General features: G+C 38.8%; 1 protein-coding gene across 4 annotated transcripts in view; it reads left to right on the plus strand.

Annotated features, from left to right (window-relative positions):
• The window catches only part of BTRC (beta-transducin repeat containing E3 ubiquitin protein ligase), a 324,424-nt gene that overhangs the window by 257,943 nt on the left and 49,668 nt on the right, over positions 1-16,813 (plus strand). For all 4 annotated transcript variants that reach the window (XM_073596174.1, XM_073596175.1, XM_073596177.1 and 1 more), the window contains 3 exons: positions 4,531-4,627; positions 4,731-4,868; positions 11,732-11,850. In XM_073596174.1, the coding sequence (XP_073452275.1) occupies positions 4,531-4,627; positions 4,731-4,868; positions 11,732-11,850 (354 nt within the window). The remainder of the gene's footprint in view (positions 1-4,530; positions 4,628-4,730; positions 4,869-11,731; positions 11,851-16,813) is intronic.

Below are 16,813 nucleotides of genomic sequence, written 5' to 3' on the forward strand. Positions count from 1 at the left end.
CTCCTGTACCATGTCTGCACTCTCTGACCATCTCCTGTACCATGTCCCCAGTCTCTGACCATCTCCTGTACCATGTCCCCAGTCTCTGACCATCTCCTGTACCATGTCCCCAGTCTCTGACCATCTCCTGTACCATGTCCCCAGTCTCTGATCATCTCCTGTACCATGTCCCCAGTCTCTGACCATCTCCTGTACCATGTCCCCAGTCTCTGACCATCTCCTGTACCATGTTCCCAGTCTCTGACCATCTCCTGTACCATGTTCCCAGTCTCTGACCATCTCCTGTACCATGTTCCCAGTCTCTGACCATCTCCTGTACCATGTTCCCAGTCTCTGACCGTCTCCTGTACCATGTTCCCAGTCTCTGACCGTCTCCTGTACCATGTTCCCAGTCTCTGACCGTCTCCTCTACCATGTCTGCAGTCTCTGACCGTCTCCTCTACCATGTCTGCAGTCTCTGACCGTCTCCTCTACCATGTCTGCAGTCTCTGACCGTCTCCTCTACCATGTCCGCAGTCTCTGACCCTCTCCTCTACCATGTCCGCAGTCTCTGACCATCTCCTCTACCATGTCCGCAGTCTCTGACCATCTCCTCTACCATGTCCACAGTCTCTGACCATCATCTCTACCATGTCCGCAGTCTCTGACCATCACCTCTACCATGTCCGCAGTCTCTGACCATCTCCTGCATAAAAATCTTTTTAAAAACAGTCACTTTCGGTATCGGTGTTGTTTCGGTATCGATTTTCGGGATCAAGGAAGAATTATTTTCGGTATCGGTTTCGGCACCAAAAAACCCATTCGGTGCATCCCTAGTTAAAATCATTTTTTTTCCTAGAAAATTACTTAGAACCCCCACATATTATATTATATTATATTTTTTGTAGACACCCTAGAGAATAAAATGGTGGTTGTCACACTGTATTTGCGCAGCGATCTTTCAAATTTTTTACTTTAATGAACTAAAAAAAAAAAAAACTAACCAGTAGTTAGTCCAGTTTTTTTGTATAATGTGAAAGATTTTACGTCGCGAGAATCGTGAGAGAATCGTGATCTTTTTATTCTAAGCAAAAAAATTGTGATTCTCATTTTGGCCAGAATCGTGCAGCTCTAATATGTGATAACTCCATTAGCAAAAATATGTGCATTTAAACACAAAATGTGACAATAAAAAGTTAAGTGTGAAAGTATCCAAACAAAGAAATTCCCAGTGCAAAACCCTGGGTTTATGTTTTCCACCACTCGTGCTGCCCTCTCACCTTTTAATAAACAATGGAGGCTTACCAGAAAGCCTGCGACCGCCCTTATTCAGGGGGGTCAAATCAGGCTTAGTAGAAACAACAGGAACACTGCTGAGATCTCACGGACCTCCCTCACAGGTGACCAGCTAGCATGAATGAAGAGCACCTTCCATGGCATACTCCCAGGAGACAAAAGCTGTACACCAATGGATGAACTGTGTCCTAGCTGTATTATTTGAAACTCTTAGGCCTTCCATAAGAGTATATATAAACACGTTGGTTGCCGTCTCCCCGCTCTGCAGTGCTCTATGTATGTAGTAGCAATTCCCAATGAATTCTCAAGGAGCTCATCAGATATTTTGGTTGTAATTTTGCCTTTTGTGTACTTCATCCTTGAAAATAGTTGCTCAGCAATATAGGTGCCGCCAAAAACTGATGACCTGAATAGGGCGTGATTGTGTAAGATAAAACTTGTAAAAGTCCAGTAAAGAGACACTTCAGCCACATGTGTTTGGCTAAGTGTAAAGGCATTTTCACAAAAAATTTCCCGAAAAAATCAACATTATTAAGTTTTATGATTTGTTTTGTTGGGCTACATTCATAGCCATCTTACATAGTTACATCATAGGTAAGGTTGAAAAAAGACACAAGTCCATCAAGTCCAACCTGTGTGTGTGCTTTTATGTCAGTATTACATTGTATATCCCTGTATGGTGTGGTCGTTCAGGTACCCATCTAATAGTTTTTTGAAATTATCGATGCTCCCCGCTGAGACCACTGCCCATGGAAGAGAATTCCACATCCTTACCGCTCTTATAGTAAAGAACCCTCTACGCAGTTTAAGGTTAAACCTCTTTTAATTTTAGTGAATGGCAGGTGTCTTTTTAAATTCCCTTTCGCAGAAAAGTTTTATCCCAATTGTGGGGTCACCAGGTATTTGTACATTGAAATCATATCCCCCTCTCAAGCGTCTCTTCTAAGTTCAGTGCTCGTAACCTTTCTTCATAACTAACGTCCTCCAGTCCCTTTATTAGCTTTGATGCCCTTCTCTGGACTCTCTCCAGTTCCAGCACATCCTTCCTGGGGACTGGTGCCCAGAACTGGACGGCATACTCCAGGTGCGGCCGGACCTTGGAGAGTGTGAGAATTATCGTTTTATCTCTGGAGATTCTGTTTGCTTTGTTTGCAGCAGCTTGTCATTGCATGCCACCGCTAAGCATATCATCTACTAGGACCCCCAGGCCCTTCTAGATTCCCCCAGAGGTTCTCCACCTAATGAGTAGATTGCATTCATATTTTTACCACCCAAATGCATTATTTTACATTTTTCTACATTAAACCTCATTTACCATGTAGTTGCCCACCACATTAATTTGTTCAGATCTTCTTGTAAGGTTTCTACATCCTGCGGAGACATTATTGCCCTGCTTAGCCTTGTATCATCCGCAAATACTGAGATTGAGCTGTTTATCCCATCCTCCAGATCATTTATGAATAAATTAAATAGGATTGGTCCTAAGACAGAACCCTGGGGAACCCCACTTTCCACACCAGACCATTCCGAGTACTCTCCATTTATCACTACCCTCTGAAACTCGCCCCTGTAGCCAGTTTTCAATCCATGTACTCACCTTATGGTCCATGCCGACAGACCTTAGTTTGTACAGTAAGCGTTTATGGGGAACTGTATCAGATGCCTTTGCAAAATCCAGATCCACCACGTCTATGGGCCTTCCTTCATCTAGATGGCATCTCACCTCCTCATAGAAGGTTAAAAGATTGGTTTGGCAAGAAGGATTCTTCATGAATCCATGCTGATTTACTGCTAATGGTTCCATTTTCACTACTAAAATCTTGTATATAGTCCCTTATCCCCTCCCAAGAGCTTGCATACTATTGATGTTAGGCTAACTGGTCTGTAATTCCCATGGATGTATCTTGGCCCTTTTTAAAATATTGGTGCTATATTGGCTTTTCTCCAATCAGCTGGTACCATTCCAGTCAGTAGACTCTTCGTAAAAATTATGAACAATGGTTTGGCAATTATTTGAATGAGTTCCTTAAGGACCCTCGGGTGCATGCCATCTGGTTTCGGAGACTTATTAATGTTACGTTTTTCAAAGTCTATTTCTTATTCTATCCTCTATTAGCCGTGAGGGTGCTTTCTGTGACGTGTCATGAGGATAAACTTTGGGCTGAAGGTTGGACACCCCTGCTCTAGCACATACATATAGACATACTTTACGGCCATGGATTGACCACTAAACTACTTTCGTGCTACAATTCTGGCTGTGAACATACCACAAAATAGTCTAGATAACAAGTCAAAACATTTTCTTCACTAGAGGTTATCAGAGAATTTGAAATAAAAAAAACATTTTACTAAACCTGATCTGAGCCTGTCTAGTTATATGGAGTAACACAGCAAAGAGCAGTAATCCATGCAATCTTTCACTTTCTAATGAAAGTTATATTTTCCTTTATATGGAAGATGCTTGATGTGTGTGTACCCAATTAATCGTCAGGGCTTTGGGTCTCGCCAGGTTCTGCTGGCAGGACGCAGATTTAGTTGTTTTAATATGGGTAAAGAGATTATGTAAAATGAGTTTACTATATCAACGGAGGCATTTTTTCAATGTGTGTTTCAGCCAGATACATGTGCATCTTAAGTGATACTTCTAATACTTTTACTAAACGAAATGAAAAACTTGCGTGCAGTGAGCGCATTGATAATATTATTATTGAGTTTGTATTGGGGGATTGTGACAGGCATGTTATATGGCTGCTTTCTTACATATGAATATTTCACTTTGTTCTGCTTTGCAAGTCTTCCTGGTCTTATAATCAGCTATTAAGTACAGTATATCACATCGGAAGTCCTGATTTGTTTTAGGATATTATGTATGAGATGCAAGAGGTCTACTAAAAATTAAAGATGAGTTTTCTGCATAGAAAACTTATTAAAGTAAACCTGGCTTTAATATTTTCTGTGACCAAAACAAATTCAGATTGGTAAGTCAGAGGGAAGTCAGAACTCCAAGTCTACTTACTTGTTTTAGGCCAGTGTCTCAGAAGATTTTAATGTCATCTGGTACACAGTGCTGAGGATTAACCCCTTAGGTTCCACAGTGAGCCATAACCAGCATGCTTTACTGCATATACAGACTGATTTTACTGTTGTGGGTTTAGTAACACTGAAAAATTAGAGCGGTTGCCATTTTTGTTTATGCCATATCTTTTCATTTTCATCAGAGTGCATATTTAACACCTTATTTCTTTTGTCATTTAGGGGACAGTATCTATTTAAGAACAAGTCACCAGATGGAAAGATGCCACCTAATTCATTCTACAGGGCACTTTATCCTAAAATCATCCAAGATATAGAGGTGAGATATTACATCCATTTTCTTGAACTTGTACAGGTTGTTATTGAATATTGTTGTCTTCGCATATGGCTCATACTGTTTATTTTTCCTTTACTCATACAAGACGATAGAATCGAATTGGCGATGTGGACGACACAGTTTACAGAGAATTCACTGTCGGAGTGAAACAAGCAAAGGTGTCTACTGTTTACAGTATGATGACCAGAAGATAGTGAGCGGCCTCAGAGATAATACCATCAAGGTGAATTCTGGAAAATGCTTTAGGAGGAAAGGGTCTTAAATTTGCTAATATACATGGCTTATATGATCTGCAACAGTTGACCTTACCCTAAGTTGTGTTCATTGGTTTGATTTTATGGACTGGCGTTATAAAACCAGCAAGTTGTGACTACAAGGCTGACTGTAGACTTTATGTCAGAACTTCACAAACAAAGCAGCTAAAGATGAGCTGTTATATTTGCAAAGTGAATCCCTCCTGATAAAATGTGTAAGCCGCATGATTCATTTTTGAAATGGTGAAGGACATACTCAGGGGATGTGACTTGTATGACCCCAAAAAGGATGATATGCTCTGATTGTATCAAAGCACAAACTGATTTGCTTATTTCTATGTGTGACTTCCAGGAAAATGTAATTCTGAATAAGGATACTTTTCATACTGCAGAAGGGGGGGGGGGGCTTTACCGCTGTTATAGCGGCACTTTTCACTTTTGATTTCAATAGCAGGGACAGTTTAGGAGCAGTTTATACACCGCTCCCTCACCGTCTCAAAGATGCTGCTTGCAGGACTTTTTCACACTGAGGAGGCATGAGAGGCGCTTTTCAGGCACTTTACAGGCGCTTTTTTTTTTTTAGCACTAAAACGCCTGAAAAGCGCCCCAGTGTGAAAGGGGTCTAATAACTGTTCATGTTTCTACCCAACAATGAAGGCCTTCCAGGAAACTGACTGTTTAGCTTTAGGAAAATGCAGTGTTGACTGATGGGCAATTATTGCTTCAGTGTCCCTGTTGCTATTACCTTAAAAGTCCTGCACCAGGCACTTCCTTTTCCATTCTTCCTACAGTCCACTGTGTGTGAGATTAATAATTCTACAAGTTGTTTTAGGGAAAATGATCTATGTGGCAGACTGCAAAAAAATGGAAACAGAAGTTCACAAACCAGACTGCAACTATTATGGATTAGTCAAGTGTCCCCAAAAATCTGTGTGTTCTAACTGCGCCCAGACCGTGAACACTAAAATGTTTACATATTCTGAGGAAGCAGTAAAAGCTCTTTATGACAAGTGCATGCATTACCCTCTGTAGCTATATGCATTGTGGAGAAATTAATCTTCAAAGTTCTCAAATGAGACACTGAAAACCTAGTTTTTATTTATTCCTTTCTATTGCACCAGAATCTTAGCAGCCTACCAACCTTCTAATGTAAACATACAGCAGGTGCTGTAAACTAGCCTTTCTCACTAGGGTTTTGTGGAACCTTTGGGGTCCTTTTACAGATTGCAAAAGGTCCTTGAGCAATTTCTGCCTTTCCAATAAGCTACCACAGACACTATGATCTTTTCAGCTGTTTTTTTAATGGGTTCATAGTTCTCAATGGCCACCAATGTTAGTGGCATTTTTCCCACTATCCACCAGTGAAAGAGTATTCTTCACATAGACCACCAGTGTAATATAACCCTTCACAGACCAGCAATCTAAGGGTACCTTTCTGCACTGACTACCAAAAAACTGAGCAGTTCCTTAACCCCCTCCCTCAATACTTACCTAAACCCCATCGCCATCCATTGATGTGCATAAGAGTCTCAGTTCTCCTGAGACTCTCACTCCTCATTGACTGAGGCAGCAACTCCCGCTGCTATCAGTCACAGCCAGTGAACCACTGAGCAGAGAGAGGGTGTGGGTCCGAGCCGCGGCTCTCTGTGTGAATGGACACGCAGAGCAGCGGCTCGGGAGCCCCCATAGCAAGCTGCTTGCTCTGGGGCCACTCAGCAGGAGGGAAGGGCCAGAAGCACCAGCGATAGACCCAAGAAGAAGAGATCTGAACTGCTGTGTGCAAAACCACTGCACAGATCAGGTGAGTATAACATGTTTGTTGTTTATCCACTTCAATACCAGACACTTTCACCCCCTTTCTGCCCAGGGCAATTTTCAGCTTTCAGTGCTGTCACACTTTAAATGGCAATTGCGTGATCATGCAACACTTTACCCATATGAAAATTTTATAATTTTTTTTCACACAAATAGAGCTTTCTTATTGTGGTATTTAATCACCGCTGTTTTTTTTTTCAAATTTTTTGCAAAATAAATTAAAAAAGACCAAAAATTTTAAAGAAAATTTTTTTTTCTTAGTTTCTATTATAAAATTTTGCAAATAATAATTTTTCAAAAATTTAGGCCAAAATGTATACTGCTACTTTTCTACTAAACCCATGCTGATAGGCACGGGGGCAGCATCCATACCAGAGGGCCTGGAAGCACACCTGTTTCAATGACCCAACAAACAAATGCCCACCTACACACTTCTCCAAAAGGTCTGGAACAAGGTCAAGCAATCGCAGCAAATAAAGGGATACACTATTTACAGCCCACTGTGGGAGAATAAATCATATGGGGAACTGGCCAAACTCCAACAGGGACCCAGGTGGCGTACCCTAGGCATAACTCACCTCATGCATGTTTTTCATAACTGGAGACTGCTCTCTTTTCCAGCTATACAAACTAAGTTTGCACTATCATCTAACATGCTATTATACTACCTACAGCTACAACATGCAGTTAAAGCTCAAGGCACCACAGTAGAATGGGTACAATCGCCCACCCCTATTTTCCACATACTCCAAAATGCCACGGAAACAAAGAGCATAATCTCCCAATGCTATCTTATGCTCCTTTTCACATTTCTAGACGGATACCCCATTAAAGTAACAGTCTAGTGGGAGGAGCATTTAGGCCCTATTTCGGGGGATCAGTGGGAGAAGGCCCTTCAATCTGTTAACACATACTCGCTGAATGTATCGCAGAAGGTGTCCCAACTGTATGTATGTATTGCTGAGAGCACACTATACTCCAGTAAAATTATATAAAATGGGTAAGCTACCTGACATATTATGTGGCAAATACATAATATTGCCAGGTGACTTGATACATCTCCTCTGGCGTTGCCCCAGGCTCCATAGATACTGGAGGGAGGTCCTGGCCACACTTAACCAGATATTCCAAACCAATGTTCCTCCTGAACCTTTCTGTTGCCTTTTAGGTGTACTGGTGGGGGAAATTCCAGAGGAAATGACAAGGACAGCATTTAATAGAGCCTTGTTTCAAGCTGGGAAAACAATACTTGGTGGAGTGGCAGACTTCCATCCCATAACGGTTAGGTCATGGATTCAACACATGGGGATTACCCTCATACAAGAAAGATACCTATACCAACACAGGGGGAGTCCTGGGAAATTTAAGAAATTATGGGCCCCGTGGCTGGATACACCAGGAATTAGTCCCAAAGAGCTTATCCAAGAGTGCTTAGATGTCTATAGACCAAATGGTTATCTAGGGAATTGAATGGGAGAGATGCTGAACAATGTGAGGGAAAATGCTAGCAAAACATGGATGAATGGGTACCGACTAGAGGCCGTATTGCACCGCCATTTGCAATTGGATGTTTATGCGATGATATAAGTACTCTTACATGTTCTCTTAATGTTATGGTTATTTTTTTTAATGTACTTGATTTCTAAGACGACAAACTGAAGTGTAATGTCATACTTTTATGGATATGCTTCTTTCTTTGCATTAAAAAACGTTTGCTATAAAACAAAAATAGAAGCAACCAGATTGGCTGCCATGCACAGGTTCTGCCTGCTCCAGTTTTAATAAATTCCCTGCACTGTATGTTTAGTTATCTGTGCCCGCCCTGCTTTAGTTTTAATAACCCTTTCCTGCCCACCCTATCATTCCTTTACCTGGCATTGTACCCCAAGGGAGCAGGAAGGTCTGCTAAATCATGTGACTACTGTGATTGGCTGTCCAGATCCCTATCATTACTATAAACGTATTGCTGTCTTTGAGAGCAAAGAACCCATTCTCAGCGCAGAAACCTCTGCCGTACATGGATGCATATATGCATATACATGGGCAGCAAGAGTTTAAGTTGAAGGCATGCTGTGTATGTACATAATCACAGCTTTTACAGCTATGCCTGTGACCTCTTGATGTGCAGGAGGAAAAGCCACACACCAATGTGATTTTTTTTTTTTTTTTCCAAGTATCCACATGTACAGTACTGTGCAAAAGTTTTGGGCAGATGTGAAGAAATGCTGTAAAGTAAGAATGCCTTCAAAAATATATATTTTAATTGTTTATTTTTTTTTTTCAATCCAAAAAATGCAAAGTGAGCAAACAGAAAAAAAAAATAAGGGTGGATAAAAATCGGTGTTTTTTTTAAAAACATTTTAAAAACTCAGATTTTTTTTTTTTTTTTATTTAAATAGGATTTTTTTTTAATTTAAATTGATTTTTTTGATTTTTACATTTTAAATTTATGTTAATAAAATGTTTTTGGAGTAAAAATCTATCTAATTATAGTTTTCCTTTTTAAGATACATTAATAATTTAGTTTATTCAACATGAAATGGAGCTTAGTTATGTAGCATGAGGCTGTATATTCTGCAATATTTACATTTTTGGTAAACTCATTCAATGAATACAAGCTCCGCAAGCTGAGATAACATGCACTGCATTGATGCATTCAGGATCAATGGTGTCCTCAATGCTGAGAAATACAAGCAGATACTTATCCATTTTACCATACCATCAAAAAGGCTTGTGTTTGGCCCCATATTTATTCTGCAGAAGGACAATCACCTCAGACATACAGCCAATGTCATTAAGAACTATCTTCAGTGTAAAAAATAACAATAATTCCTGGAAGTGATGGTTTAGCCCCACATAGCCCTGATCTCAACATCATCAAGTCTGTCTGGGATTACATGAAAAGACTGAAGGATTTGAGGCACCCTACATCCGCAGAAGCTCTCTGGTTAGTGCTCCAAGATGTCTAAAAACAACCTACCTGCCGAGTACTTTCAAAAACTGTGTGCAAGTATACCTAGAAGAATTAATGCTGTTGTGAAGGCAAAGGGTGGTCACGACAAACATGAATTTGATTTGGATTTCTCTTCTTTTTTTTTTTAATTGATCAAAATAAACTATTAACACTTTTATTTCTGAAAGCATTCTTAATTTACAGCATTTTTTTCACACCTACCTAAAACTTTTGCACAGTATTGTATATGACTGTTGGAGGCATGATGTCCACATAAACATTTTTCTCATAGAGTGTTTCTGAAATTAAATTGGGTTTTGTTGTATTACCAGTGTGGATTTAATTGGTGCTTTATCAATACTTTTTTTACTGTAATTCAGGTGCTCTAAAATTTCACATTACTATCATTTAACTAATTCACAGAATGCTTCTGTAGTTTTGAAAATGTAAGAGGTTCAGTGCTTTGGCATGACTTTTGTATAGTAAGGTGTCTCTTGGGATCCTACAGTAATCCTGCTTTAGTACAGATCCTTGTTTAAGAGAATTTACAGTGTGCACATGTTTGTATGAATGTTATTTGTCCTGTAAGAATTGTTTAACTTTTGGCTGCTATATAACGTAAGTATTACTTAAAAGGATTTTTTGTAGTAGAATGTACTTGTGAAAGAAATGAAGCTACATACTGAGACAATATGTGTTACTTAGAGTGTATATCATTTTTGCATTTATATTTATTTTTCTTTATTATTGGCAAAACTAGAAATGCATTCAAATATCTTTACATTATGTAAAACTATTTAATGTTTACACATCCAGCCACGAGCTGGAACGCTAGTCTCCTTTTCACGTTAACCTATCTATTCTTAGCTGCTTTGTTTAAAAATTCCTTTTACAGATTTGAAAAAATCTTGTTTACAGGTTTTATTAGCTCAAGTTTATACATACAGCTCAATTAGTTAGACAGTTGATTAACCACCCCTTCCCATTCAGAGAGTCTGAAAGGAAATGATTATTCTTTAGAAGGCCTATTACGATCTGTGAATCCCAGGTCACATGAACATCCTACAATAAATATTTATTTATTGTAAAGCCAAAAACCTATGTAACTTCCCTTTTAATCACAATGCAGTGTAGCTCAGTAGACGTGTGCACTGCCGAAAAATTTGTTTTAGTTTTCGTTTCATTTGTTTTTTTTGTTTTTTGTTTTTATTTCGAGTCATTCGTTATGATCGCAATTCGTAAATTTGAAAATCCGAAAATAAGAAAGAAAATCCGAAAATTCAAAAGAATAACTAATAACTATTAAATTGTAGGTATTGGAATTTCCTTTCCAATTTGTCTGTTAGTGAAAGCAACGAATACGAATTTATCCAAAGTTACGAATTATCCGAAATAATGAATGCCGCGTGTAAACAAATGGAACAGAACAAATTAATAATAATACATTTTTATTATTATTGTTATTATTATTCATTTGTTACGTTTCATTCATTTGGATACGACATTCCTTATTTCGGATAATACGTAACTTTGGATAAATTCGTAGTTCATTACGTTCACTAACAGACAAATTTGAAAGGAAATTCCAATACCTATAATTTAATAGTTAGTATTATTATTATTATACAGGATTTATATAGCGCCAAAATTTACACAGCGCTTTACAATATAAAAGGAAGACAATACAGTTATAATACAATAAAATACAAGAGGATTAAGAGGGCCCTGCTCAGAAGAGCTTACAATTTAATAGAAATAGTTAAGTTAATATTAGTTATTTCAGATTTTCTACTTTTCGGATTTTCGAATTTACAAATATTCAGAAAAATTTGTTAAGAGTTTTTCCTTAATTTGGATATTTCTGATTTAACAAATTTGTCGTAATTCGTTAAAAAACTAATTTGGAATGTAATGAATTGCACATATCTATTGCTCGGCTACCAGTCATATATCCCCCCCACAGCTGTTTTCTGGTGATACCTCTTTTGTTGTTTTTGGTTTATAAATGTTGCCCAATTTGATGGTCTTTTTACTGACCTGCATATGGTCTTTTTATTTACCTAGATATGGGATAAAAATACTTTGGAGTGTAAACGAGTGCTGACGGGACATACAGGGTCTGTTCTGTGCCTGCAATATGACGAGCGAGTTATCATTACTGGCTCTTCTGACTCCACAGTCAGGTATGTATTCCTAGAAGAGTAAGGTATGTCTGATAATATATGGTCAACCATCAATAGACCAATTGTGGTGCTAGCTTCAGAATGGCGGGGAGATGATGCTTTTTGTGATGTGTGTTTGGAATGTGAGCACAAAAAGTGGAAAAACAATAGTATGGCATTGCAACTGACCTTTTGTTGTATACTCCCAGCAGTAAAAGCATGTAAGCAAGAATTCAACAACATCATATGTCATACACCAGGGGTGCCTAACCTTTTGAAGAGCGGGGGCCACTAAAGTGATTTGGTAACCAGTCACGCGTCACAGTGAAATGAAATTGTTCAGAATTTCTCATTTTTTATTTGAATAGCTTAATTAAGATTTTAAACAACAATCAGGATCATCATTTTCCATGGGACCAATCCCGCTGGATGTTTACCCACTGATCACTATCCTAAAAATCTAATTTTTTTATTAACCAGATCACCATTATTCCCACGCTCACGCTCTGGAGTGGCCAGCTAAAAAAAAAAGCTCCAAACCAATGTTGCAGCCTTCACTATATTAGGGTCTTTGCAGCCATCCCTCAAATTGCCAAAACACTGACTGTGGACCATCGAAACAAAAAAAAAAAAAACCAACAGAGCAGGGAAGCGCATGCCCTAGTAGTGCAATAAACTTCTTTGAGGCAAAGATAAAATTACACATAATGCACTCACATGCCTCTGGAATGACACCAAGCTTATTACACAACTGTGAGAATCCACCTTCAGAACCCCTGTATGAATGCCACTAGATGTAATCCCCTTGGCTAAAGGCTTCTTTCCCTGTGTCTGTGTGTTAGGAAAGAAAGAGAAGAGTGGGGAGCCGGCTGCAATAGCGGCTTGTGTATGACCGCTACTGGGGTTATGGAGGACCAGCAATCATTCAGTAGAGCGGCGCGCACCCAAAGTAGGCTGTGCGGGTTGCCATAGGTTTGAGATTACAGGCGACATCAGATGGCTTCACGCACCATGAGTTGAGCATCCCTGTCGTACATAGTGTTGTCCTTTCTGTGGAGTAGACTTGCCTTGGCAATAGGCATGAGTCTCATGATAGAAACCCTTGTCTTTCAGGAAGTCACTGCTTCACAATTTATTTATTTTTTTTAAATGGATATTGGGACCACTACTTAGAGGCCATACAAATATAGATATGTGTGCAAGGGGTAAACTGGACCAAATTGTAGTGCTCTAAATTTAACCATAGTCTTCTCTGATATTGGTAGGTTCTCCCCATAAGAAGTAAAAGAGTTCAGTAGGTATTCGCTGACTTTTTTACTAGAGAAATACCCATAATACTTAAAAGCCCTTCAAAATAATTTTGTTATAGATTTCTGTGGGGTGAACATGATGTAAACTTAACAGAGAAAATTGACAGACTTTTAGGCCAACGCCAAGGTAATGTAGCCAGTGGAGAACAAAAGAGCATTGTCTTGGAGGATAGTGTATTCATAAGCTGCACCCAGCTCTTAGGTCTTAATGGGCCCAGTAGCGTAAGGTTTCACAATCTGTGTTTCATAAGCCACTTATAGCCCCCAGCTACCAAGCATGTAGCTAGGGTCGTTAAGAATTGTTTTGCTTTTTAACCTCAAAGGGGGAACGTATAGTATTTTACATTTTTCTGGCTGATCATCATGCTTGAAGAAAACAAATTTAAGCATTTATTTTCCTATTCGCTCTTAAATATTAAATATTATTTTTAATACTTCATATTTACCAACTGCAATCTAGGTAGGTTGTGCCACAGCATCTAATTGCATAACATCTGATGTCCGCACCCCTTCTCCTCACCCTTTCTTTTTATACGGTTACCAGCATTCATTTTTGTCGAGTGGTTTGATCTGGCCATGGTGTCTCTAAGTAATTGCCAGTGCTAGTCTTTCAGCTGTAAAATGCCACCAGGCTGTAGTACAATCTGTTTTATGGAGGCATCCAGTATCTAAAGTAAAAAAAAAAAAAAAATGCATGATACTATAAGAAGTGGTTTTAGGTAATTAAAAATTATTTTATTAAGCTTCAGAATATTTTTTTTTTAAATTCCCAAAAATCTGTATAGATTCCCTTTATGTATAAGAAATTCACACTTTCATGCATTTATTCTTCTAAAAAAACAAAAACAAAAGGTTCTGAATATATATATATATATATATATATATATATATATATATATATATATATACACACATATATATAATTTATTTTTTTAAATACTTTATCCTTTTCTTGTTGGAAAAAACAATAATGTAGCTTTTTTTATTTTAAAGGTTCTATGTTTACACAAAGTAATGGTTGTTATAAGCAAATGACTTATTAAATTACATGTCATTACCTTGCTGTATATGACCATTTGGGTGGAATAATTGTGTATGTCATGTGTCCTTCCCCTGTGCAGCGTGGGGTCTTTTTTCATTAATTAGTCTTTTTACATTCTCTCCTTACCCCTTTTCAATGAGTTTAAGGAGATAAGAGCCTATGTAATAAAAAGCAGTAAGGTGGAAGAGGCATTGTGAGTTTCCCTGTAGTTTCTAGCTGTTGGTTTACTGAAGATGCAGCGTGAGACTTTTAATGGTAATGGCAGCAATAAACGTATGGAGACGGTGTTTTGTCTTCCAGTTCTTTTACAGATATTTTAAAGGGACAGCAACACAAATTTTAATGGTCATTGATTACATGGGGAATATCTCTATTTTTAAAGTGTATGTCAAGACAGGAAAAAAACTGCTGATGTGCTAGAAATATAGTGTACCCCTACTTTCCTCTTTGACATGACAGCACGGCTCTGAATTTTAATCAGCCCTGCCTACTTCATTTCTGATCGGTTTACAAAGAGCACAGACCTCTCCTCATCTTCTACACCCATCCTAATCTCCTCATTATTTTTTACTTTTTTAATGTTTATTTTATTTCAGAAAGAGAATATCAAGACATCTTCCAAACATCATCAAAATAACATAGTAACCATGCCCCAACAACAGGATAATAAATACATTTCAAAACTTAAGTTCATTTAGTTCATAAGCATAATAAACCACTTTTTTCTCAAAATATTCATCTTCCCTTGGTCATGAACTTAAAAACTCAACCTAATCCAAAAAACTCAAATATCCCATCGCCTTAGGAACCCCCCGTGATAGTGATAAGATATCTACCCCTCTCTTCTCTTCCATTTCAACCAACCCAACCAACAAACATAAAACAAGACAATGACAGTCAGGAAAAAAAAAAAAGGAACCCCCACCCCAATACATTTCCCCTTATCCCCCGGGCCAGCCAATAAGAATGTAATACTCCTCTAAGCAAATCAAATTTAAAGCATCCAATGTCTCCATTCTCAACTGGTGGGACCCTCATCTATGAGAATCCCTCCCTCTTCTGAATTAATGAAGAGGTTCCATACAGACCATGTTTTTAAATAAGTCTCTCGTTTGTCAGGCTGTCCATATCCCCCATTATTTCACTTCTCACTAATTCAAAATAATTCTTACTACCTATCCCACGGGAGTATTTACCAATCTTATTTGATTAGCCCTTCCATTATATTTTGTATCCTATTTGATCTTTAAGAGTGATATCCAATAACTCAGCTCCCCATTTCTACCCTCTCCCCCCCAAACTCACTCATATAACACCATCTCATTTCATCTCAGTTCCATTCACCCCACCCAATTCACCCTTCCCATTCTTCCGTGTGAAAATCAATATGTATTCAAACTATAGTGAAAAAACAAAAATAAACAAAAAAAATAAGAAAAAAAAACACTTTGAGGGGGGACCAAGCCCCCCAAGAGGCCGACCTGTTCTCCCAGGGCAGAAACCCCCCTCCCCCCTCCCCACCATCACCAACCTCCCTCTCCCCTACCACCACCTGCAGCAACCCACTCTCCCACCACTCTCATACAATTTCTTCCATACATATCTCACACGTCTCCTTAGAGATAATGGACCCAACCCAAATTGCCTCTCCTTCTTTCAGGATACAAACTAAATAAACCAGCTTAAGCTTAGGCTGAGTAAAGAAAAAAAAAACATCAATAATTCTAAATTTCTCAAAGTACAGCGAGTAAACAATTCATCCGTCTCTACCTAAATTAAGAAACCCCCCATAGGACCCAAACAATATCTATTTATACAGACCAGGGGAATATATCCCCCTACCTTTTTGATTTTCCAAAGTTCCCAATCTGGTCTTTTTTTTTATACATTTTAATTCTCTTATCCATTTAAATCTCTTCTGTATAGAATCAAAAGACTTCATCCAATTAATACTCATAGATCCGCTATAACTCTTATAGTCTATCTTCTGTAAATGCTCCTGTCTTTTAGCGGGCCTCTGATTGCTGTGTAATTAGGACTGTTTGTTGATTTGTTGCACCTATGTGACTTGGTGGCTGTGAAAGTAGCTGAAGCCAATTCTGGACCTTAAGAGGCTCAATATCAAGAAAAGAAAATAAGTCTGGTAAATCAGCCTGTGTATGTAGAAAAAATACAGAAGAGTTCTTCCGCACTAGGACCGAGACTGGAAACCTCCAGCGACTGGTATAGCCCAGCTGTCGCACCCGATCCAAAACTGGACGGAGCATTGCTCTGCATTGCAATGTGGCTCTTGACAGATCAGGTAATATTTTTAATTGTGCATCTTCAAAATCTATTGTGCCTGCTTCCCAAGCCTTCCGGAGTATAGCCTCCCAATGAGAATAGTAATGCAGGCGGCAAATCACATCACGGGGATGGCTCGGATCCAGGGGTCTAGGCTCTAGTGTTCTATGTACCCTGTCCAGCTCCATATTAGGGGGTACATTTTCAATTCGCATTTTTTGAAAGAATCGACATTACCGTATTCCGGAGGCTCTCCCGTTCTGTAGCTTCTGGGAGACCCTGGAGCCGCAAATTGTTCCGGCAGCTCTGATCTTCCAGGCCCTCCACCTGCACTTGTAGTGCCGCTGCA

Source organism: Aquarana catesbeiana, linkage group LG08 (assembly GCF_042186555.1).
Source record: "Aquarana catesbeiana isolate 2022-GZ linkage group LG08, ASM4218655v1, whole genome shotgun sequence".
NCBI classification, from domain to species: Eukaryota; Metazoa; Chordata; class Amphibia; order Anura; family Ranidae; genus Aquarana; species Aquarana catesbeiana.